At 50.1% G+C, this 24,804-nt stretch overlaps 1 protein-coding gene across 10 annotated transcripts in view; it reads right to left on the bottom strand.

Moving 5' to 3' along the window:
• Nucleotides 1-24,804, bottom strand: part of CHKA (choline kinase alpha) — a 61,491-nt gene that overhangs the window by 1,670 nt on the left and 35,017 nt on the right. The window contains exons 3-12 of one of the 10 annotated variants that reach the window (XM_082343008.1): nucleotides 24,455-24,484; nucleotides 23,453-23,506; nucleotides 17,238-17,351; nucleotides 13,319-13,452; nucleotides 12,823-12,927; nucleotides 11,985-12,043; nucleotides 10,282-10,369; nucleotides 9,762-9,870; nucleotides 6,852-6,958; nucleotides 5,402-5,483 (exon numbers count right to left, since the gene is read on the bottom strand). In XM_082343008.1, the coding sequence (XP_082199134.1) occupies nucleotides 5,402-5,483; nucleotides 6,852-6,958; nucleotides 9,762-9,870; nucleotides 10,282-10,369; nucleotides 11,985-12,043; nucleotides 12,823-12,927; nucleotides 13,319-13,452; nucleotides 17,238-17,351; nucleotides 23,453-23,506; nucleotides 24,455-24,484 (882 nt within the window). The remainder of the gene's footprint in view (nucleotides 1-5,401; nucleotides 5,484-6,851; nucleotides 6,959-9,761; nucleotides 9,871-10,281; nucleotides 10,370-11,984; nucleotides 12,044-12,822; nucleotides 12,928-13,318; nucleotides 13,453-17,237; nucleotides 17,352-23,452; nucleotides 23,507-24,454; nucleotides 24,485-24,804) is intronic. The other 9 variants (XM_082343007.1, XM_082343011.1, XM_082343015.1 and 6 more) reach the window with 9 other exon arrangements.

Here is a 24,804-nt window from a genome sequence, read left to right as displayed (position 1 = left end):
CCGGGCCCCTGGGTCCCTTCCCCTCCCTGTCTGCCCACCGGTGTGCGGAACACAGTCTCTTAAGGACCACTCCAAATCGAAAAGTCTGCAGTGCTGCCAGGATTACAACATCAGTTCAAAAAAAATTAACGTGGAGGTATAATTTATATACCACAAAAATTAACTCACTTAAAATGTGCGGTGTTCGCTAATGCACACACCTAGCTCAACACCAACACCACAATCACCCTCAAAGTTCTCCTGGGTCTCTGCAGTCAAGCCCACCAGATCGCGACAGAAAGCTTCCACGTGAATGTAAGCATCCGCTACGTCCCCTCTGGTGTCTGGCTTGTGTCTAAGACACATCCACGCTGCCGTGGGCGGCAGTGTTCGTGGCTGAGCAGTTTTCCGTGATACGGCTCCAACACAGTGTGTTCACCCGTTCATCTGCTGATGGGCATGTAGGTTGTTTCCAGTTTGGGGTTACTGAAAATAAAGCTGCTGTGAGCACTTGAATACAAGTCTTGGCGTGGAAATAGGCTTTCATTTCTCTTGGATCAACACCAAAGAGAGGGACTGCTGGGTTGTATGGTAAGTGTACGTTTTTTTGTTTTGTTTTGTTTTAACTTTTCATTTTATTGAAGTATAGTCGATTTAAATTTATTTATTTATTTATTTTGGGGGCTGCTCTGGGTCTTCGCTGCTGCGCACGGGCTTTCTCTACTTGCAGCGAGTGGGGGCTACTCTTCATTGCGGTACGCAGGCTTCTCATTGCAGTGGCTTCTCTTGTTGTGGAGCACGGGCTCTAGGTGTGTGGGCTTCAGTAGCTGTGGCACCTGGGCTCAATAGTTGTGGTGCACAGGCTTAGCTGCTCCACGGCACGTGGGATCTTCCTGGACCAGGGATCGAACCCGTGTCCCCTGCGTTGGCAGGCGGATTGTTAACCACTGTGCCACCAGGGAGGTCCCGGTAAGGTAAGTGTATGTTTGACTTTTTAAGAGGCTGTCCAACTGTTTTCCACACTGGTCTCACCCTTTTACATTCCCACCAGCAATGTATATGAGGTCAGCTGCTCCACAGTCTTGCCAACATTTGGTATTGTGAGTTTAAGTTCTAGCCATTGTCATGGGTGTGCAAGGCATCTCACTGGGGCTTTAACTTGCATTTCTTTTATGACTTTATATCAAGCAGATGAAAAGATGCTTACTGGCCATTTGTTTATCTTCCGTGTAGTGTTCAAATCTTTTGTCCACTTATAAAGTAGGTTGTTTGGTTTCTTGCTGAGTTATGAGTTCTTTATATATTCTAAATACAAGTCCTTTGTCAGATATAAATTTGCCTTATTTTCTCCCAGTCTGTGGCTGGGCTTTTCATTTTCTTAATGGTGTCTTTTAAAGAACAAAAGTTTTAAATTTTGATTAAGTCCAATTTACTGTATTTTTTTTCTTTGAGGGTTAGTGCTTTATGTGACCTAAGAAATCTTTGCCACAGTTACGAAGCTTCTCTCCCGTTTTAGCTTTTACATTCAGGTCTATTATCTGTTTCAAGTCAATTTTTGTGTAGAGCGCAAGTTCAAAGTTCATTATTTTTTTCCATATGGCTTATTCAGTTGTTCCCGCATCATTTTTGGAAAATCTAATCCTTTCCGCAATGCATTACCTTGGCCTTCCTGTGGAATACCAGTTACCTATATGTGTAGGAGTCTATTTCTGGGAACTCTAGTCTGTTCCATCTGATTTATGTCTACCTTACTACCAACACCACATGGTCTTAATTATTGTGCTTACTAAGTCTTGAAATTAGGTAGCTTAAGTCTTCCAACGTGGTTCTAGTTAGTTTTAGTGTTTTAGTTATTCCAGGGCCTTTGCATTTTCACATAAGTTTTAGGATCAGCTTGTCAATTTCTACCAAAAGCCTGTGGGGATTTTGCTGGGGTCACGGAGACGACAGATAGTTTGGGGGAGAATGGACGTCTTAAGATTAGGTCTTCTAAATCCACAGATGTGGTATCTCTCTTTATTTAGGTTCTTTTAGCAATGTTTTATAGTTGTCAGTGTACAGATCATACACATATTTGAAAAATTTTATCCCTAAGTATTTCAAGTTTTTTAATGCCATCGTAAACACAATTAAAATTTTTTCATTTACAGTTGCTTCTAGCACGTAGAAATGCAACTGGGTTTTGCATATTGACCTTGTATCCTACGACCCTGATAAACTCACTCAGTAGTTTAAATAGCTTTTCTATTGATTCCTCTGTATTTTCTCATGTGCATGATCATGTCACCTATAAAAATAAAGGCAGTTTTTCTTCTTCCTTTCTGGTACTTTTGCATTTTATTTTTTTTTCTTGCCTTCCTATGCTGGCTAGGCACCCCAGCAGCCTGTGAGGAGAACTGAACACGAACACCCTTGCCTTGCTGCTCTATATTTGGGGCAGAGGTGGGAGGAGCATTCAGTCCTTTACCATCGATTACCACGGCAGCCGTATAAGAGCTGTATATATGCCCTTTACCTGGTTCAGGAAGTTCTCCTCTATTACCAGTTTGCTGAGACTTTCTATCATGAACAGGTGTTGAATTCTATCAAATGTTTTTCCTGCATTCACTAAGATGATTGTATTATTTTTCTCCTTTATTCTGTTAATACGGTGAATTACACTAATAGGTTTTCCAAATGTTGACGTTAACCTTGCATTCCAGGGATAAATGCCACTTGGTCATAAAATATTATCCTTTTACATATGTTGGATTTACTTTTTGCCAGTATTTTGATAATGGTTTTTGGGTAATGTTCATGAAAAGCATTGATCTGCAGTTTTCTTGAAATGTCCTTGTCTAGTTTTGGTGTCAGGGTCATGCTAGCCTCATTGAATGAGTTGAGAAGTGATCCCTCCCCCTTTATTTGCTACAAGTCTGTAGGGCTGTTATTATTTCTTCCTTAAATATTTGATGATATTCACCAGGACCTGAAGTTTACTCTATAGGTTTCATTTTTTTTTTTTTTTTTTTATGAGGGTGTATGTAGCCTTGAATGCGTGGCTAAGGAGGCTAGTAGCATTTATGTTTTTTTTTAAATTAATTATTTCTGGCTGCATTGGGTCTTCGCTGCTGTGCGTGGGCTTTCTCTAGTTGCGGCGAGTGGGGGCTACTCTTCATTGCAGTGCGCGGGCTTCTCATCGCGGTGGCTTCTCATCGCAGTGGCTTCTCTTGTTGCGGAGCACGGGCTCTAGGTGAGCGGGCTTCAGTAGTTGTGGCTCGAGAGCTCTTGAGTGCAGGCTAAGTTGTTGCGGCGCACGGGCTTAGTTGCTCCGTGGCATGTGGGATCTTCCCGGACCAGGGCTCGAACCTGTGTCCCCTGCATTGGCAGGCGGATTCTTAACCACTGCGCCACCAGGGAAGTCCCAACTCTATAGGTTCCTGATTATGAGTTCAACTTATTTAATAACTATATGGCCATTTCTTACGTCAGTTTTGGTCATCTGTATCGTCCAAGAAATTGGCACATTTCAGGCAGGTTGTCAAATCTGCAGACAGAGTTGTTCATCATCGTCTTCTATTTGAACATCTATAGAGTCTGTAGTGATGGCCTCTCTTTGTTTTGGTAATGTTTGTCTTCTCTTTTCTTTCTTGCTTAGTACAGCCAGAGGTTTATAAATACTTTTGTGGTATCATTAATTTTCTCTATTTTTTGTCCATTTTACATTTCAATGATTTCTGCTCTTACCTTCATTCTACTTCTATCTACTTTGGGCTTAATTGGTTTTCCTCTTTCTAGCTTCTCAAGGTAGCAGCTTATATCACTGGCTTGAGAACTTTCTTCGTATCCAAGACATTTAAGCTGCAAAGCCATAAGTTTCCAAATGCTGCTTTAGCTGCATCCCACAAATTCTGGTATGTTGTGTTTTTATTATAATTCCAAATATTTTCTAATTGTCCTTGTAATTTCTCATTTGATCCAGGGTTTATTTAGAAGTATACAGTTTAATTTCCAAATAATTGAGAATTCTCCAGATATTTTTGTGGTTGCTGGTTAATGATTTCCAATTAAATTGCACCGTGGTCAGAGAACTTACTCTGCAGTAAATTTGAGGCCTGTTTCACAGCCCAGCCTGTGGCCTATCCTGACAAAGACTCCACATTCTCTGAAAAGGATGTCTGTCCTGCAGCTGTTTGGGCTCCACACGTGTTCATCAGGTAGAGCTGGCTGGGGTGACGTTCAGGTGTCCACCCTACCTGTGGCAGGGTTTCCTGGGTCCACCCGCTACCTAGAGGTGTGTAATCTACTTGGTGAATATGCCCCTCTTTCCTTTCAGCTTTGTCACTTTTTGCTCTATGTCTTTTGTTTCGGTCTGTTTTGTTTTGGCTGTGCTGTGCGGCATGTGGGATCTTAGTTCTCTGACCAGGGATGGAACCCGTGCCTGCTGCAGTGGAAGCGTGCCGTCTTAACCACTGGACCGCCAAGGAAGTCCCTGCTCTGTGTCTTTTGAAGAATTCAGGGGCACACACACTGAGGGTCTCTCTACGTCCTGCAGATGAAGTGATTGCCTTCACTAGGATGCAACGCCCTTCTCTACCTTCAGTGGTTCTCCTTCTCTGAAGTCCACTTTGTCTTACAGTAACATCTAACCATGACTCCAAATCTGCTTTAAAAATCCAAATTTCCCCTTCTTTTGCCTAAGAGCATCTGTGCATTACCAAACCTTCTGCCTAGAAGCAGAAACCATCCTCACTGAGGACCGAGGAGGACAAAATGCACCAGTCCTTTCCCACCACCTGTCCCAAAGCAAGGTGCTCGCTACACCTGTGTGCACCCCTGCCCCAGGACACCCCCCACCACTCACTATGAAGCAAAGTAAAATGCCAAGGACAGCGCTTAGGTTAGAATAAAAAGACAGCCTGGTTTGGTACAAACTTGCTGCACAAAAGGGGGTCTAACTCAATTAGCACCAGCTTCCAACTCTTAAGTTGGGTGCTGTAGGCCAGAGGATGGGGTGATAACAGGCAAATAAAAGAAGGTACGGTAGGTACCCCCCCCTTCACTCAGTGTCCCTTGTGTCACAGGGGACTGAGGTCGGGGCTGGACCTCAAGGGTCTGGATTTCTAACATCCCCCATCAGAACCACAGGACCACAGAGCACTTCTCTGAAGCAGGGGAGGCGGGACCTGCTGGCCCTGGGAGTGAGGGCAACTTCCACAGGCAGACACAGCATCAGCAAAAGCGGCTTCAATTATGCAGCCTTCCTTTCTCCCTCAGCTTCCCCGGGGGGAGCCCGCTGTCCTGGTGCTGGTCACCTGGTTCAGGTACTCGGAGGGGAACAGGTAACCCCCTGGAAGGAACAGGCATTTACTGCCGAGCATTCACGTACACGGAAGCATTTCTTTCCTGGGAGCAGAAGAGAAAAACCACCCCCAAAACATACCATGTACCCAAATTCAATGGATGAAATCTTGGCCTGTACGATGGACCAAAGTCCCCAGAAGAAATGGGACGCAAGGGCAAACCTGTAATTACAAAAGCAGGAAATGCACATGAGATGTGTGGGACCAGCTGGAGGACCGATGACGTCATTTCCTGCCAGATGGACGTTCTAACTCATCTGGGTGCAAACTGTCTGCCTTGGCCGACCCAGTGGGACGATACTCCACAGCAAGAGAACAGCGGGAGCCCACAGCCATCCTCTCCCCACCGCTGGCCAGTGACCTTGCAGGTGTGAACACCCCGACTCCCTGTCCCTGGCACACGGACAACACTCGCAGGACCCACCCGGAGGCCTCAGTGGCCACTGCTGGTGAAGCGTGGGTCACACAGGGAGAGAAACCCTCTGCCACGCGCGTGAGCGCACAGCCTCGGCGGCCCCTGCCCCACCAGCAATAGGTGGAGGAAAGCGCGGGCCTCCGCACAACCTGCTGCCATTCCCCATCCCCCTCTCCCCCGGAAGTGAATCAGGAGGAGGGTGTGGCCAGGCCCCCACCTCTAGGCTGTGCCATGCTCCTCTTCACTGCGAATCCAAGTTCTTCTCAAAACAATGAATATAAAGCTCTAATTCAGCAACGAGGGCTTCGGTGCCCTCACCAGACCTGACTCTGCTTCTCTTCATCCCTGACCCACTAGATCCCCTGGTGCTACCCTTTCTGTCTGGGTCTCCTCCACCTCTGCTTTCCTATTTCCATCCGATCGAGAACCGGGGAGGGAAGCTCTCTTTCGCAGGCGGAGCCGAGGGGCCGCCAGGGTGGCCTCAGCGCAATGAGAGGGCTGGGGACAGTTCCGAGGACACCGAGGAGGGGCTCTGTGCTGAGGGAGGAGGGCCACGGTCACTCAAACCATCACTGTTAACTAATAATCTCATGGAAGACCCCAAAGATTAGGAATAACTCAGGCCTCCTGACCAAAGAGACGAGTGAGTGTGAGTACACAGTGGTCTAGACCTTTGAGGAATCTGGAGCTTTCTCAGCCCTGCTTTGACAGCTGTTGAGGAAACAGATTTTTAATTATTTTCTAGGAGAACCACGTTACTCGGTGGCACCCAGCTCTCCAGGAGCACGAGTGAGAAGAGTGAGCAGGCCCTGGTGGCAGCAGCTGTGCAGTAGAGTCCGCGGCGGGGATGATGGCTCGGAACGCCACGCACGCGCCCTGACCTGGTGCACAGGCCCTGCTCTCCTCACTGGCCGTGTGCTGACATCTGGGGGATCCGAGCACACCCAGCCACGTGGACGAGAACCAAACGTTCTGTTTCTGACAACGTACAAGACCTCGAGATGTATGGCTGTGAGGGAGCTCCTAAAATACTCCTGTTTGCAAGGAGCCATCCCAAGTACGCACTATATAAAGAGGGAAGCTATCGTTACAAACCGACAAAGGAAAAAATTTACCTATTGACTTCAAGCAACATTTCTTCTTCTATAACGGACTTTTCTTCATTACTGAGGTTTTCAAATTCATTTTGGAATGCAGCCAAGTAATTGGAAATGAAATGGAGCTTAAAAAAAAAGCAATGACATTAGGATCAATGATGGTTAAAAAACAGATGATGTCAACGCTGTCACGAAGCGCACATGTCAAGCGTGACTCTTCCGGACGTCAGCGAAGCCCGCCACCCTGCTCTGCCCAGGGGCGTGGTCCAGGGAGCTCACCCACCCGGCTGGGATCACCGGGTTACAGTCAGAGAACTAATGGACTCGATGCCGTACTGTCGGCAAGACCACTGCTTCTGCAGAAAGTAATTTAGGTAGAGCCGTTTCTTCTAACTCACACTCCTGTCTTCCACTGACCGCAAAACAGCGTCAGCCTACTCCACACCTCCCCAGCCTGGCTGGCGCTCCACGCGGCGCCGGCACGAGGCACCACGGCACCCTGACGTTCGTCAGCAGATGCTGCCTCACTCAGGGCAGGCGCCGGACCAGGAGCTGTGAAGGGGCCTTCCACCCCTAAGATGCTGTGATGATTTCCACACTTATGTCCATAAACTGGCAGCGTCTGATTCTGGTTTGGAGAAGACACAGTTTACCCTAAGGTTCTACCAGGTTGCACGTTGAGTCTACATATGAATTAGGATTTATGAGAGCCCTTATTCTTCACTATTTCATACCATATCAAAAGGCAACAGAACACAGCCAACTTCGGCTTGTTTGCTTTTGTAAAGAAGAAAACAGCCGTCAGTCTTTCTTCCCTGTAAGAACCCTTGCTACCTGGTTACCTGGCTGGAAGGCACCCCCCACCCTTTCCCTGTGTCGCCTCTTCCATCTTCCTGCTCTAAAATTGGCTTTCTTACACTACGCCCCCTCCTCCACCAGAAAGCATCATTCAAGATCAAGCACTGTCCTAGGCAGGGGGCCGTAGATTCTGAAGTAAACCTGGCACAAAAAAGATGACTGCTGATACCTATTAAATTCTGTGTAACAGGCACACTCCCCATGACAACAAAACAATTTTTGCAGATGAGAAAACTGAAGCACAGAAATAGTCAGTACGTTACAACCAGCAGTGGCAGATCTGGGATTCAAATCCAGGCCCATTAGTTTTTAAAACCCATGCTTGAACTACCACCCTAGATGGTTTAATTTCTTGGAGACACTAAACGCTGAAGGTGGCAAATGAAGATAGAAAATTTGAAGAGACTGAAACCCTAAGAAAGTGGTAATTAATGACTTTCCCTCCCCCAAAAGTTCTAGGCCCAGATGGTTTTATGGGCAAAGTCTACCAAACTTTCAAACAACACCATCTTAGATAAATTTGTTCCAGAAAATAAAAAGGGACACTCAACTCATTTTGTAAGACTAGTATAATTTTTATTCCAAAAGCAGGTATGAATAATTTTTTAAGTGAACATTAAAGCCCTGTTTCACATATATGCATAGATGTAAAACTCCTAAAATAAAAAATTGCCTAACTGGATCCAACAGAGCATTACAAAAGAACGTTAACTCGTTCAAATAGTTTATTTCAGGAATTTCAGTATCGTTTAACATTTTAAAACACTTCAATGGATTAAAGACAGAAAAGCATGAGATTACCTCAGTAGATACAGACAGGTTATCTGATAGAAACCAACACCTGTATGTGATTTTAAAACCTCTCAGAAAACAGGAATGGAGCTTCTTTACATTTCCACTGCTGTGCAGTGTCGGGGGTTACACAGCTCTGCCTTCCACTAAAATGAAATGTGTCTTCTTACTGAAAATCTCCCCTTACTGGTTTGAGAGTTCTCATCTCTGGAGCTGCCTGCCCAGTGTTTATAAAAGTCTAATTTCTTTTCAGCATGGCAGGAACCTGAAGCCTGCTGTGTGTTCCCCTCCCTGGGGTCAAGAGCCCCACGTTCTCCCACCCTTCCTACCCACACAGCTTGAACTCGAGGTCCAAAACCGTCCTGGTCACTCTACTCTGGACACACTCAAGGTCATCAGGTCAGCCTGAAAATGAGGCCAGAAGAGAGCAGCCCAGGTCTGGCCACACGGCAAGTCTGTATTTGAACGGCTGCCCTTGAGCGTGGCCACCTGCTGGAGACTCTCCCCATGCCCAACTCAGGCAGGTGCTTGAGAAACATCTCCTGAGTGAGCTACTGCAGCAACTGACTGCATCCCTGTCCTCACCCCCAGCCCCTGGGAAATGTTCTGACCAGGCGGGGATCCCGGGAGAAGGGATGTCGGGCAGCAGGGCCGCCCAGCGCGGGCGGAGCTGCTGCCCTGCAAGGCTGGCAGAGGTGGGCGCAGTGCCCCTCTCCCCAGCCTGCTAGCTTCTGCATCACTACGTACTTACCCTCAACCCAAGGCTTCGGCAGAGGCTGAAGAATGGAAAAGAGGGCTTCCTGGGGAGAGATTCCCACAGGACTGACTCTCCAGTCACTGGACTCCCGCAACCCAGGACAGGAAAGGGGACTGGGAACTCGGCCACAGCTACCGAACCACGGCGCCCACAAGACTACTTCCGCCTGCACAGAGTGCAGCGAACAGAGGGAAGTCAGGGATCCCCGGAAGAAGGCCACAGAGCAGGACGGGGGCTGGGCTTTGGGGAAACACTGGAAGGAGTTGCGCAGGAGGCTGTGCTCCTCTCTGACTGGATGCAGGTTACCTCTGGCACAGGGATTTAAAAAGGCTGGACTCAAATACTGAGTCTCTATCTTGACACAAAATAACATTTTAAAGCAAAAGGACCTGCTTAACCAACTCCATGGTTTTAAAAGGGCATCTTTAAAAGCGAAGCTGTAATCATCTCTGACTGGGTAAAACTGAGGTATGTGATTTACTTCTCAGCAAGTGTACTGAATACAAGCACGAGTCTCCTACCTGTTGCTTCCTGGTGGGATACTGCAGGATGTTTGCTCTGAAAAAAGGGTACTTTTCATAGTTATAATCGTACATCCATTCACAGAAATGATTCCCAATGTCGAATCCCCTGAAAAAGAGCGAGAGGCACAGAAAATGAGGCAGCAGCCCCGCTGAGAGCCCCCCCACCCCGGACCCCAGGGTCCCGAAAGCATGACTGCTTCAGTGACAGGACAGACCAAAGCACCCTGGCCCGCTGTCTGAGCAATTGCTCAGGAGTGCCGTCCTGCGGTCAGTGCTTTGGTGAAGCCAACGGAAGGCCAAGTTCTGGATTCTGAGGACCTGGCCCCTGCTCCCCACTGACGCAGCTGAGAACGGGCTGTGCCGCCCCACGCGGCCATCGCGGCCGCTGGGACAGAAAGTGCTGGCCTCCAGGGACGAAACTTCCAACTCAGGATGGTACCGTGACCTACTTTCTCCTTCGTTTCGCACACATATTAAAATACTAACAGAATCCTGAAATAAAAGCATTTGACTTTACCTGTAGTTGTAACTGCTGTATTCAAAGTCGATGAGCATCAGTTTCTGGTTTTCAGAAGTCTCCCTGCCTTCCAGCAACAAGATATTACCTGCAAAAAGGTTTGGATGACATGACCTTTGCTCTGGGCATGTTCTGTCATTGAAGGCGCAGGTCTCCAACCGCAGGGCCCAGGGTGGTTCTGAGCCTGTCAGGGCATCCTGACCACGCGGCGAGCTGACGTGGCCGAGTCACGGGACAGGGGACAGGGTGCCAGGAGCAGCACTGACCTGGGAGGCCTGGCCCGAGAGCCCTGCTGCCAGCAGCCCAAGAGCAGCATGGCCCTGGGCTCCCCTGCATTTCCACACGGGGGCAGGAAAGGAAAGGTCTGCTCGGTACCCTGGAGCTCTGGCACCCCCAGCAGCCCCGAGGCGGGCGGGCTGTGGCCCCCAGCTGGGAAGCTGGGTCCTGGTGTCCACACAGGCCCCACTGCTTTGCCCCCAAGGAGGAGAGCACAGCCAGCGCTCCCATGACCATACTTCCCCTAAGGCTGAATTCTGGGCAGAAGGGGCTTGGCTGCCAGACTGGCTCCCCCGGCACATGCTCGGAGAGCCCCGCGCTCTACCCAACGTGCTGCATCTCTCACGGCGGGGCTGGCGGGCGGGATCTGGTGAGCCAGGTTCAAGGCTTTTCGGCACACATTGTCCGTTTCCGGGAGCCATTAATAGGAGAACCGGGGCCAGACCCAGTGTCCAGCTCCCGCCCCCTCCACACTCTCCCCGCGTTGCTGTCGCCGGCGGGGGCCTCCCTCAGCCCGTCGGTGATGTCTGGGCCGTTCACCATCACCCGCTACACACACGAGGCTGCGGCTGACTTGGCCACACCCTGCTTGACCTGACTTGCCCAGCAATCATCAGCTAATTAGTAACAGGTATTCTGGCTCAAACTAACGTCTCACTGATGACAAGTCTTCACCAGGGACTGTTCTCAAAATCAAAAACAAGCCGTAGAGCCTGGAAAGGGCCCGAGGGTGGACCTCAGCCAGCTGTGCTGGGCAGGATGAGGACAGCAAGGCAAAGCCAGGCGCCACGGCAGTATCGGGGGGAGGTGCCCGGCCGGATGGGGCCTCTGACGAAACTGTTATGTTTGAAATAACACTGGGTAGAGTCTGGTTACAGTAAGGTGTACATGGGAGTGCAATTTTTTAAAGCAGAAAAACCCAAAGTCATTAGAAGCATGTGAGCCAATGCTGAGAGAGAAGGGGGCTCTGGCCAGTGTCGTGGGCTGCAGGGTGCAGAAGGCAAGGGCCCCCGGACTGGTCGAGGGGGCCATCTTACTCTTTAATGCCTTTCAGACTGACAAAGTCAATTGACATGTTTACCGAAAGGAGTTAAATACTGAACAAATATGTGACTTCGTTTATCCCAGCTCTCGGTTTAGTGGATATTCTCACATTTTTTCTTACAGAAATGGGATGATACCCTACACGTTTTTCTAAAACTTGCTTTTTCTCCTCTTGATGTATCCTGGAGATTTTTCTGTTGGTTTGTATAAAACTCGACCTCACTCTTTTTAATAGTCACACAACACTTCGTGCATGGCTGTGCCATAATTCCATGCACCTAACCCTCTGTTCATGGGCACCTGGCATTTATCACACACACTGGAGGGAATCTTCTCAGCAGACACACGAGCCCATCTTCAGCGTAACAGGTAGCAATTCTCACCTTCCTGACAGTCATTGTGACAAAACACGACTGGAGATGGAGTGGATTCAAGTAATGATCTGGAAAAGGAAGGTTTTGCTGTTACTTCTCACCCTTTCAGCTCCCTCCCGTGGCAGGACCTCTGCACACGCTCTCCCCACTCCGGGGGGCCCTCCTCGGAGCCGTCTGACCTCGGACCCCAGGCAGAGCCCTCTGTGTCAGTCTGTTTTGACCTCTGCTTTCCTTCATAGCTCTCATCACAACCTGACATTTTTTTATTTACTTATTTTCTCTCTCTCCTAACAAAAGAGAAGCTCCTTGCAGACTGTCTTGGTCACATCTCCTCAGAGCCAATCCTGATGCTGGCTCAGCAGACACTCAAATATGTGAGTACTTAAAGGTGGAAACGCTGACACTCGGGCGACGGATGAAGGCTAGAAGCCTGCGTGCCCGCTGCACCCTGGACACACCAGCGTAGCCTCTACTCAGAAGCCAGCGTCAAGCTTCTTACTCCATCCCCCGCTAGCTTGGGCTGATCTGTTCCCCTCATCTGCTGACACTCGCTGGCCTGCCCCCATGGTTCTTGTTTTTTGTTTTTGTTTCAGAAAAAACCTACCGCCCTAGTCACTGACCAGGACTAGAATTCTGGAATTTTACTTCCTCCGTGAAGCCACTCATATAAAACTGTAATTCCAGATGACAGAATTAAAGTTTAAACTCATCCCACAAAACCAATGTAAAACACCAAGCCTGAGGTGATGCTTCCTAACGTTCATTGAAAGCAGGTGTGGTGACTAAGAACATTTACATTTCTGGACAGATGTACTTACTAAGTTAGGAAATGGAAGCAAACACTCACCTCAGGTTTTCTAGTTCCAAAGGCAGGTTGTAACTGAGGAATTTGTGGAGCTGCTTAACTTTGGATTCCCCGGTAAATTTAATTCTCAGCACTTGATTCAGGTATCTTGCAAAAGAGGGGAACAAAGGATCAGTGCTCAATTCACCTAGCTTGCTTTTGGGGCTCTAGTTCAATGTAACCATGCAAAACCCGCAGGGCCCCTGACCCCAGACGGAGAGGAGGGAAAGGGCCGGGGCTCAGCACACTCGAGGATGTGGGTTTTCTGCCCATCCAGCCTGTTCAGGAGCATTTCTGCAAACAGTCTTCCTTCCTGGTTCAGGAATTGATTTTTACTCGCAAGAACAATTTATTCATGAGACAATCATCACCAGCGGACAGCCTGTGCGCCGGCGGACCAGGGAAGGCCTCTGACCCGCACGGCAAGCAAGAGCTGCTCCGGAGCCTCTGGGAGCCACCGGCGGGAAGCTAGGTGAGAGCCCAGTGGCTGATCACTTACTTTTCCATTGTTCCAAAAAGCCATTTTGGTTCCTTATTGAATGGCATTTTCATACCATGAAATCTGGCCATTTTCTCAGCTATTTCTGCGGAAATATCTGGCAAACTTAATTCTTCAGTGTCTAATCGCCGGCTCTGGAATTAAAAAGGGGAGTTAGAAAATGGCATTCATCCAGGTAACCCTGAAGCATGAGATCACACAACCCTAGAGCTAGAAGCGTCTCTGTAGGGCATCTAAGTCTCATCCAGGGCACAAAATTCCTCCAGAATGGGCACTGTGCCCTGCAGACAGCACTTCTCAGGGAGGGGCAGGCCAGCCACAAAGGTCCATTTCGCTGTGACAAAGTCCTTCTCACGCTCCTATGGTCCTGCCCTCCCGTCACTCTACCCCACACTGCGGGGGCCTCCTCCCTAGGCTCAAAGCGCCGGGTCGTCAGCGGTTTATGCCGTGGCCCGCGTCCAGCTCCCCCACCGGCGCGGCCCTCCTCCCAGACACAGGGCAGTCGGTGCGGTGCTCAGAGCAGCCTCCCAGCAGAAGGGGCGCCAGGCGCTCGGGGCGAGGGTTTCGCACTCCTGCCTGCGGGGCAGCCCGGCGCCCCGCCTGGCCTGGAGCAGGCTCTCGGGGCGAAGCCGACCAGGGACACATGTGGCGGGGGGCTTCCTCCATCTCCTGCAAGTGCAGCCTGAGGCCACACTCGTCCTGGCTGCACTTTCACGGCTACCCACGGGAGCACCTCTTATCTTTTCCAAACCAACCACTTCCCTACCGAAACCCAAGGAGAGATTCTTCTGAGAATCCGAAGCCATACAGCACAGGAGTTAAGAGTGAGTGTCCCCAAGTTAGAGAAACCCCAGCTCAAATTCTGGGTTTAACGCTCATTTCAACGCTACGTGGCCAAGGGTGTACTTTTATACCTCTGTGCCTTGTTTTCCGGATTCTGTAAAATGGGAACCAGGACATCAAGTCCCCGACAGGGCGCTCTGAACTAAAGCAGACGCTGCAGGCCAAGGCCCCGGGCCAGCACCCAGCCAGGGAAGTCTCAAAAGATGGCAGGTGCCTTGTGATTGGAGCTGAGAGCTCCCTGAGAGCATCAGGCTCAATCGTCCCCTCAACCCCAGAATCTCCCAAGTTATCAAGTCGCGACAAGGACAGGGGACTCGACGTCTAGTGGTGGAACACCAAGGATTCCTCGAGGCGGCTGGCGCAGCCTTCATTCGGCTCTGTTAAAAAATGCCTGTAACTGGTTTGGCAACGGGGATAATTTAAAGCTAACGTGCTCAAAGGTGAACAAATCTTGGAATCCAAGTTCTTTTCCCAGCACAAAGAAATATAAGACTGACGACCATTCTCAGAGGTCACTGCTCTCATGTGTCCGCTGGAAGACAGCCATGGGAACAGGTGAGATGGACTTCATCTCACCCCATTCAGTGATCAAGGGTAAACCTGGAAATAACATACGCTATCAGGCTGAGCCAAATGGAATCGCTGTTTCTGGCGGGCAGAAACAACTTGAACGCTGGCAGTTTCATATGGTTCAACCTAGCATTTTAAAATAATTTAAAAAAAATCTTTACTATGTTATGTAGTAAATGTGTACACGAGTACAGAACTTTAAAAGGAGAACAAGGACTTCCCTGGGGGTCCAATGGTTAAAACTTCACCTCCCAATGCAAGGGGTGTGGGTTTGATCCTGGTGGGAGAAATAGGGGGCCAAAAAACCAAAACATAAAACAGAAGCAATATTGTAACGAATTTAATAAAGATTAAAAAAAAAAGTTAAAAAAAAATAAATTACAAAAAAAACAAAAAACCAAAAAACCAGAACAGTAACTATTCCACAGACATAACCACCTACGTGCCCTGATCTCAAGTTTTGTTTCTCCTCGAGACATTTCCATTATTCTAAGTTGTGTTCACTGGTCCTCTACCTTTTCTAAAAAGAGAAGTTTTATCACATGTGTATTTATTAAACAATTTGTATCCTGCTTTTTATTGGGCTTTATACGAATGGTATGATACCATTTGTAGTCTTCTGCAATTTGGTTTTATCAACGTTATGTTTTTTAAGATGGATCCACGTTAGCATTTATAACCATACGAAATGTTTTGTATTTCTAAAATTCTTTCTAATACTTTGCTATCTCATTTGATTCTCATGCTAGACAGATGTTACTGTCTTTAATGGGAAAACTATAAATAAAACTATAAATAAACTACAGGGATTTCCCTGGTGGCGCAGTGGTTAAGAATCCGCCTGCCAATGTAGGGGACACGGGTTGGAGCCCTGGTCCAGGAAGATCCCACATGCCGCGGAGCAACTAAGCCCGTGTGCCACAACTACTGAGCCTGCACTCTCGAGCCCGTGAGCCACAACTGCTGAGCCCGTGTGTCACAACTACTGAAGCCCATGCACCTAGAGCCCATGCTCCGCAACAAGAGAAGCCACCGCAATGAGAAGTCCACGCACTGCTACGAAGAGTAGCCCCTGCTCACTGTGACTAGAGAAAGCCCGTGCACAGCAACAAAGAGCCAACGCAGCCAAAAATAAATAAATAAATTTATATTTAAAAAAAAAAAAAAAACAAAAACAAACCTACAGCCAGGCGCCAGGGAAGAGACTGAAAGGACTCTTCCATACAGGGAGGTACAACCATTCTTTCCAACACACCCCAGGCTGGCAGCCGGCACACACGGCACCACATGTGAACGAAAAGAGGGCACCCCGCCCCCTCCAGCCCCCGCTGGACGCAGGCCTGGCGAGCAGAGCACCGTGTCAGCCAGGTGTCCTCGTGCTCTGCACCACCTGCACGACTGTACCGGGCGGCCCTGCACACCGAGGCCTCTCGTGCCAAGACATCACATGAGGCAAGACATGAAGGCGGCAGCCCCTAGCCCTTAGGGAGCTCACACAGCTCAAGAAGGGGAGCCCTTCCATGAGCGGGAACACAGGCCAGCAAGGCTCGGCATCTCCACCCAAACGAGCCGGTCACCAGGCCCAGAGTTGCCCCACACTCAGCTTTACAGGGAACTCTTGCGGCTCAAAGCCCTCTTCGGGGCTCGGGGCTCGGGGCACGGGGCACGGGGCGGGGGGGGGGCTAAGCACACAGAACTCTAAACGAGGCGCGCTGGCGGATGCTAGGGCAACACTAACAATGGCTCAGCACAGCAGGGAAGGGAAAACAGTCCTGACTCCTGCAGAGGATCTGAGCAAGGCCTTGACACGTGAAGGAACCTGACGGGCACATGAGGGCAGGGGAGACCCTAAAGTGAGGGGGGGCAGTGGGAGACAAGGGAAAGAACAGTGGTGGCGCCCGCAGGGCAAACTCAGACACGTGGCACAGTGCGGGGCAGGGCCACGTCCTGCAGCGAGTTCTATAACCAAGGCCCGGAAGTTGTTAGGTTTCACAAACAGGCCTCCTCGAAGATTCTGGAGGTTCGGTCCCAGACCAGCACAGTAAAGCGACTGCAACAAAGCGAGTCACGTGAATTTTTTGGTTTCCCAGCGTGTCCAAGAGTAATGTTTACAATATACTGCGCTATTAAGTGGCAATAACATGTCTCAAAAAACAATGTACATACCTTAATTAAAAAATATCTTATTGCTCAGAAATGCTAACCATTGTCTGACAATGCAGGGCCACCACAGACCTTCTATTTGTAAAAACCCAGCATCTGCGAAGCTCAGTTAAACAAGGTCTGGCTGCATGTTTCTCAATGGATGAATGTATCTTTGCAGGAAAGACAGAGGTTTTGATGTAAATTCAAGAGAAATTTTGTTTTTCTTTACTTCTGTGATAACACAGGCCACATTTACTATTTCGGACCACAGCGCCTCGGGCTCCTGCAGTGACGGTGACGAGGCAGACTCCGTCTTCTCGCTGTGGCTCCCATCACCTGGCCAGCCTTCCGCACATCTTACCGGGATAAACTGCTCCAGGCGGCCTTGGGGGAAGATGCCAAAGAGCTTTGGCCCCAGTGACCTCTCTGCGAGGATGGCAAACATAACGCTCTCCAGAACCATGGCCTCGGCGCCCTGAAACAGATGGCAACACACCAGCCGGTTACTGAGTGTGGACCACGTGCCAGGCATCAGCAGTCCTTTCACATGAGCCGTTTCACCCACTCCCACAGCAACCCTGATTGCACATCATCATCATTATTATTTTCACCAATTGTTTTTATTACCACTGTCCCCACTTTAAATACGAAGAAACAGATCTGTAAACTTCAGGATCCATGCTGGCAAACATCACACTATATTGATGAGATTTAAAATTCAAGTTGAATTTAGGTCACTGGTTCTAAAAATAGAACAGTATCGATATTTTATTGCTTCTATTTATTTTAAAACTCATATGAGTCTCACCCTTGGCATCTTATCAAAGGTCACAACAATTCCATCCATTCTGGCGACGGTCGATCTGCTTTTCGGTCGAGAGTGCCCAGGGAAAGAAAATGGTTCAAAGGGCCCTCTGCCCATGAAACTGGCCTGCGGGGTCCCCCACGGGGTGCGGGGTCCGTGCCAAAGTGCACCCTAGCATAGGGCGCTCAAGGTTTCTGTTTTCTGCTCTAATCCCCAGTCCCCTCTGTCATTTAATGTTTGTCTTCTTGTCTTCACCTCTTTGACACTCCTACGTTCCACCTTTAGTTACTCCTAATAACTAAGTGGGATCTAGAGCCATTCTGCCTTCAAAATCCACCTTTTGGTCTCAATTCAAATCCATTCCTTAGTCCTCTTCCCTTAAGCAGGAAATTACAGCTTAAGAGTTCCCGTCGGTTGGGGTGAAGGGCGGGAAGGAGCCCCGTACCCAAGTCTCTGCAGGAGCTTCTACAGATGGAACTTCTAGGTCGACGTGTCGGGAGGGGCACCAGGTGTGGTCTGGAAACACTCTCAGGTGATTCTAGGTCACCCCTTGTTCAGAAACGGGCTGTGGGGACAGGATCTCAGAGGAACATTGCTCAATAAAACAGAGCTCTTTTAAATACACTCATTTTACCAAAATGGATGGAGAGGCTTAGCGGGACAAACTCATCAGGCAGGGACATGATTCTAAAGTTGGCGAGAAGAAAAGAGAAAGGAAAAAAGAAAAGCTACTTCCAAAGGACATGGGGCCACATTAAAGTAAAAAGTAATTCAGTCATTTTTACATTTTGGGGAAAATGGGTTTGTTGGTAATCCATCCACCATCTTGTATAATCTCCACAATTATGATCTAACCATTGTCACCTTGTGAGGCCCAATCTATATTCACTAATTTGCGGTCCTGTACGTATGACTGCTATGAACTGGACTGTGTCCTCCCAAAATTCAGAGGTTGAAGCCCTCTCCACCAGTGCGATGTTATTTGGAGATGGGGCCTTCGGGAGGTGATGGATTTAGGTGAAGCCACGAGGGTGGAGCCCTAATGGGGTCAGTATCCCTATAAGAGGAGACCCCAGAGAGCCTGCCCTCTCTCTCCGTTTCTGTCTCCCTCTCCGCCACGTGAGGACACAGGCAGAAGACAGCATCTACAAGCCAGGAAGGGGCCGTCACCAGAACGTGGCCATGTTGGCACCCTGCCCTTGGACCTCCAGCCTCCAGAACTATGAAGAATAAACCCAGGTAGCTTTTTCTGGCAGCCCGAGCAGACCAAGACGACGGCAATCCAGACACAGCACTGATCTGTCAAGTTGATGGATTTTAGGAGGACTTCGACCAGACGGGTTTTATTTCTTAAATGCTTAGAGAATGAGGACGAATTCCTAACAGCTCTATTGAGCTGGCAAAATGTTTTCACTCACTCATCTGACCTCACAGCAAACCTAGGCAGGAGGTACGGTCAGTGCCGGCCCCGTTTACCTCAACTCCGGCCTCAGAGACACCCCACGGGAAGTGAACCCTCTGCTGCCGCCCGCACAAGCGATGGGAGGCTGGCGTCGTGGACGAGGAGGTGCTGGGCTCGGCCCAGACCAGGCCGTCTGCGGGCAGTGGCTCTTGGCAGCCCCTTGCCCTCTGTACAGTCTCCCACCTCAAAACTCCAATCCAACTGTTTCCAAAGAGTAGGATCGGGATCTCCTCTGTCCTACGTAGCCCGAATTTTGTCGGAATTAAAATTTGGTTTTTCAACCCTTTTCTGTGTAGAGTGACGAAGCTGGAGGGCACTGGGGTTGGCATATGTAAGACACACACTTGCAGCCAATCTGAAATAGCCCTTTACGTCTGAAATGTCTAGTTCTAGACACAGATTTAACCCACAGTATGACTTCAGGAAGTGCACGTGGTGCCCACGCAGCGCAAAGGCTGCTGGGAGCTGACTTCACACGTGGCACCATCACTGGTACGCAGGCCGAAGCCACGCTGTCCAGGATCCTCCAGAGCAGGGTCCACCCGGTGCCAGGATGGTGGAGAGAAGATGGAAAGAGACTTAAAGAACTTCCCAATTCTCTTCAGCACTGCTCTGCACACTGTGAACAAGAAATACCTTTGTTCCTCTGTGATACTGCAGTTCAATATTTATTCACAGTAGGGAGAAGGGGGGGTGGTGTGTGGAGGGAAGAATTTGGAGAGGAAGAAAATGAAAGAAAATGCCAAGTCACAAGCAAGAAAGATGGGTAGGTTACGAAGGACAGCAGGTATCCTCAGGTCTCCAAACCCTCAAGGAAAGCAAGCTCAGTGAAGGACGGGCGCAAGGGCGTGACCCGGTCCACCGTCTGCAGCACCCGGGCTCGGCCCCCACCATCCACCCACGGCTGGTTCTGCTTTCTCAGGAGAGCAGCTCAATACCTCAACTTGAAATGAATCACGATGGCTTCAGAAATACTCATTCATATATTCACCCCCCAAATGTAACTTGGACATACATGTACTCTGTACCCGGCACGTGCTAAGCCCCAGGGAAACAATAAGAACAAGACACACGCGGCTGCTGCCCGGACAGAGCCTGCGTTCCAGGGACAGAAAGGGCCGGAACCGAGCAGGGCCATGGGCAGATCGGGGCAGCGCAGAGAAGGAGCAGAGGGTATCCTGACAGAGCGTGACGGGGTGGCCACCCCCAAGCAGATACGGTGACCCTGACGGGGGCAAAGCAGGGCGTGGGAGGGGCCAATGCCCGGAGCAGAGGAACCGAGGAAGAAGAGGACCGAATCAGCCTGGAGAAGCTGCTGGGGCTGCCGCGGGGTCTGGGCCAGATACAAAGTCCTCGGCGTACGGACAGCGTTATAGCTAATGAACTGGCCGAAGAGGGGGAAGCAGCACAGAGCCTGAGGACGCCCAGCACCTACAGCAATGCTTCCAACCGGCTGTGCCTACAGCAAGAAACACATTTTACACGGCAACCTAACACCCCCTGATGTAGCTGGGGCAGCAGGAGGGGAACCAGGGCAGCCGGTAGTGCGGGAGGCGAAGACGCCTGCTGTCTGGACGGGCGACAGCGTGTCCTGTGTCAGACGCTGTGGAGACAGCGAACAGGGGGCAGAGGAAAGTGGGCCTTGGATTTGGCAACACAGAAGTTGCCGGTGACAGAGCCAAGAGTGGCTCCGGGAGCAACGGGGACAGGGTCAGACGGAGACCCGGGCAGAGCGGGCAGAAGAGGGGGAGGGCCCGGGGTGGGGGGCTGGGGGAGGGTGAGACTGACTTCTCACTTCATCTGTGTGGTTTTCCTCCTTTAAAAAGTCCAGCAATAATATCGAGATTATGACCCTCCTGAGAAGACGTAACAGCATTTCTCTGGTGGGGTGGGGAGGCCAAAGAGCAAAGGTGAGACACACACACAGCGCAGGCCAGGGCGCTGAGCCCACCAGAGACTCGCTGGCCCCCTTCCGAGGCTTTGCCCCACAAACGGGAGTGGAGCCAGGCCTCCCGCTGGAGGAGACCAGCCATTCAAAGAGGCTCAAAGAACACAAACCACCTTCCCCCATTCTGACAGCCAACTGCCCACCTTCTGACGCAGAGGATCAAAACCCAAATCACAGCACCTACTACCGCTGCCTGCTGGGCCCCGAGCAGAGATCCAGCCGGTGCAGGAGGAGGAGGTGGCGTGGCAGTGACGCACGGGTCCCCGGCGGCGAGGGCACGCTGGACTAACGAGAGGAAGGGACGGAAGAGTGTGCACAAGCAGCGGGACCCCGCCCTGAGTTTAGAATCTCACAAGAACAGGCAGACGTTAACACGTAATACGGAAACTTACAGCCACAGAAAAGTGCAAAGGAGGGGCACCCGGTGCTGTAGGAGCAAGCCTAGATGAGAGAGCAGGAAGGGGCTCCCCGTGGAAGGAACCTGGGAGCTGAGATCCCGACTGTAAGCAGCAGCTGGGGGGAGTGGGGCGGATTGCAGAGCAGAGCACTCCAGCCAGAAGCAGCAGCATCTGCAAAGGCCCCGTGGCAGGAAGGAAACCACAGAGCTTCGGGCCACACGGCTGGAGAGCAGGGAAGGCGGAGGGCGTTGTGAGATGAGACTGGGAAGCTCGGCGGGGGTCAGGCTGCCGGGACCTGGCAGGATAAAAAGCCCACCTAACTGGGACCAGGGCAGAGAGCCACCACCGAAGGACTAAGCAAGAGGCTGACACGATCGGATGAGTAGTTCAAAAGCTGGCTCTGGCAAAGACGAAGGGAATGGTCTGCAGGAAGTAAGAGTGGAAGTGGAAGCCCAGCGGGGAGCTGGTGGCAGCTTGGACTAGGCAGGTGCACAGTCCAGAGATGGGGAGAAAGGAGACAGATCCAAGATATGGTTCAAAGGAAAACCACCAACAGACTTGTGGATGGGACACGGGGGTGAGGGGACAAGGGTACAGAAGGTGACTCCCTGCTTCCTGGCCTGCCCAGAAAGGCCGGATTTAGATTTTGCTGGTTGGAGGGGTGGGGAGAGTATGGGTTCAGTCTTGGACCTGGTGAGACACCCCAGGAGACGGGTAGCAGCTAGTGTTAGTTCCAAGCAGGGCTGTGGGCTGGAGGAGCTGCAGACCCTTGGCCCCTAGGAGAAACGCAAGGACCAGCTTTAGATCAGGTGGCCGGGTAAGGCGGGGGGATGGAAATAGGGCCTCAGGCCTGGGGACTCTGAGTACTTAAGACAATCGGAGAATAAGCCCACAAAGGAGGGAAGGAGGGGTGCAGGAAACGAGGGGCCTTTACTTCGTGTCCCTATGTCCTGGCCGCCTTAGCTGCTAAGAAGTCTAGATAAAACGGGAGCTGGAAACACACTTCAGATTTAGCGTCATGGAGGTCCTAGTGACCCAACAGTTTCAACTCCCAGGAAGGATGAAAAGTCTATACACAAAGGGCCAAGGAGGCTGAAGACAGAACGTCAGTCACGTCCCACTGATAGCTTCTCAGTTAGCGTCACCCCAGAGAGCACACATTCCAGATCCTCTAGACCACGGTCTCCGGAGCAGGGCCCGTGCAAAACATCCACGGAACCGCGAGGAAAAAACAGCAGCGCTTTTATTCCTTTATATGATCTCACCTCTTTTACATTTCTATTTCTTGATCACTTTAATAATTCGTATACAATTAGTAAAACCAGTGTATTTACGTGTGTCGATATGACAGGGTGTGTGGTGTGTATGTTACACACGTACACCCACACACTCCCCCCGTTACACACAAACCACACACCAGGGGAGTGGGCTCAGAAGTTGTTCACTCCCCGGCGTGTGGAGATCACTACTCCAGACGCCCCACCTCTGAGCCTCAAAGAGGGGCAGGTGCTCTTGACCTCAAGCTCTTCTGAATATACGCATTTCTGAGTGAAATCTCGTCTTTTAGGAAGCAGCCTTTGGGAGCCGGGTACCACGCAGAGGGAAAAACACTCCTGCCTGCCCCGGGGAAGGGCAGCCACTGAGACACCTGGGCAGTGACAGACTACCTCTGCATCAGAATATCACGCACGCAGGTCACCCCAAGCCGCCACCTCCTAGCACCCCAAATGCTGTTCAGATCACCCTAAAGGCACAACGTCCACTCCCTACACCCTCAGTAGGAAATGGAACACAGGCTGTTCGCTGGGTCTCACTGCGGCGGCTCCCAGTACCCCCAGAGCCCCTCCTCTGGGACACACAGCAGGACTCCAGGGCAGGAAGGGGCGCTGCCAGAGCAGGGGGGCAAGGCTGCCCACCACCAGCTCACACCTCACACAAATGCAGAGCGGACTGAATTACTTACTTGAAATTCATTGTCTTTCTGAGCTTGTTCGGATCCCTCCTTATTACAGGACCGCTACGAATGAGAAAAAGCAAACACTTCCAGTGAGATGGGGAACACTGAGCAGACACTAACTTTGCAACCATCAGAACAGTCGGGGTTTACAAAACATCTCAGATCTTTAGCGAGTGTTTCTCAGCGCAGTCTAAATGCACCACCAGCGTCCCACACTAGGACCGACACCTGAGGAAGCACTTCATTTCTTTACGAGAAAAGGGATGTGCTGTCGAGACCACACAGCTGTGAGTCTCACCACCATCCCGAGTACCTTTTCACAATTTCATTGCTGGAGGAAAGTCAGTGGCGGCTGCTCTCCCAATCAGGCCTCCTCAAGATAGGCGCTGGGCTGGCTTATCTTGTTTAGCCAGGTGGGTCTTTGGAGGCAACGCCAGCCCCAGGAAGGTGCTGTCCTGCAAGGGCAGGGGGCGCACATGGGCTCGCGGCGTCGAGGTCAGCACAGGGTGGGTGAGGGTGCCCTGTGTGGGCAGGAAGCCCGGCGCCCGGCCTGCGCGGCCAAGCCTGACCATCAGGGCACCACGAGCTCAGCGTGGGGTCTCCCTCCACCCGAGAGAGGCCCGTGCCAGTTTAATAAAGGCCCAAACTTATTTCGTATGTTAACGTATTGAGAGATACTTTCATCACTTTCCTCAATGAAATTGCAAATTATCGGTAACCAGGATTCAGTCAATAACACACCTCAACCACAAACTACCATAAGCAACTCTCTGGCCACATCCTTTCTTCATGGCAGATCTTATCTTTTAAAAGCAACCCCCCACCCCAAGTGCTTTAAAAACCTTCATACGTGTCCTGTCAAAATTTTATACTCAAATATTGCCCCTAGAACAATGTTATTTGTTAAAATTAAACTAAGTCTGCTTACGTCAGACACAGAAGCCCATAAAGGAAGCTCTTTTAAAATGTTAAGGTAAAAGATTCTTGAACATCCCATGAAAAACATACCTTTCCATTCCACAGCTTTATCAAAAATACCTGTACCAAGGGTAGAAAGTGTGGACAGGAAAAAAAAATGCCACGTTAAGCACCACCAGCTACTCTAGCATCATTCAAAACACCTCAGCGGTTTAAAGCGACAGCTCCCATCCACCATACACGGAAATCACGTCCCACAGACATTTAATGTTTTGTGTAAACAGTACATGTTCTAGTTTACTCGATATAAAAGTAAACAAAATAAATAACCACGTTCATATGAAGTTATCTGCAAAAGACCTGCACTTATACATACCCAAATAATATCTTTAACACACAGTTAAGTACACTTTGTACAAAGTACAGAAAGTACAAATGGG

This window comes from Balaenoptera borealis (genome assembly GCF_965194805.1).
Source record: "Balaenoptera borealis genome assembly, chromosome: 11".
Classification (NCBI taxonomy): domain Eukaryota; kingdom Metazoa; phylum Chordata; class Mammalia; order Artiodactyla; family Balaenopteridae; genus Balaenoptera; species Balaenoptera borealis.
The sequence above is the reverse complement of the archived record's forward strand: the minus strand, read 5'-3'. Positions and strand labels throughout refer to the sequence as shown.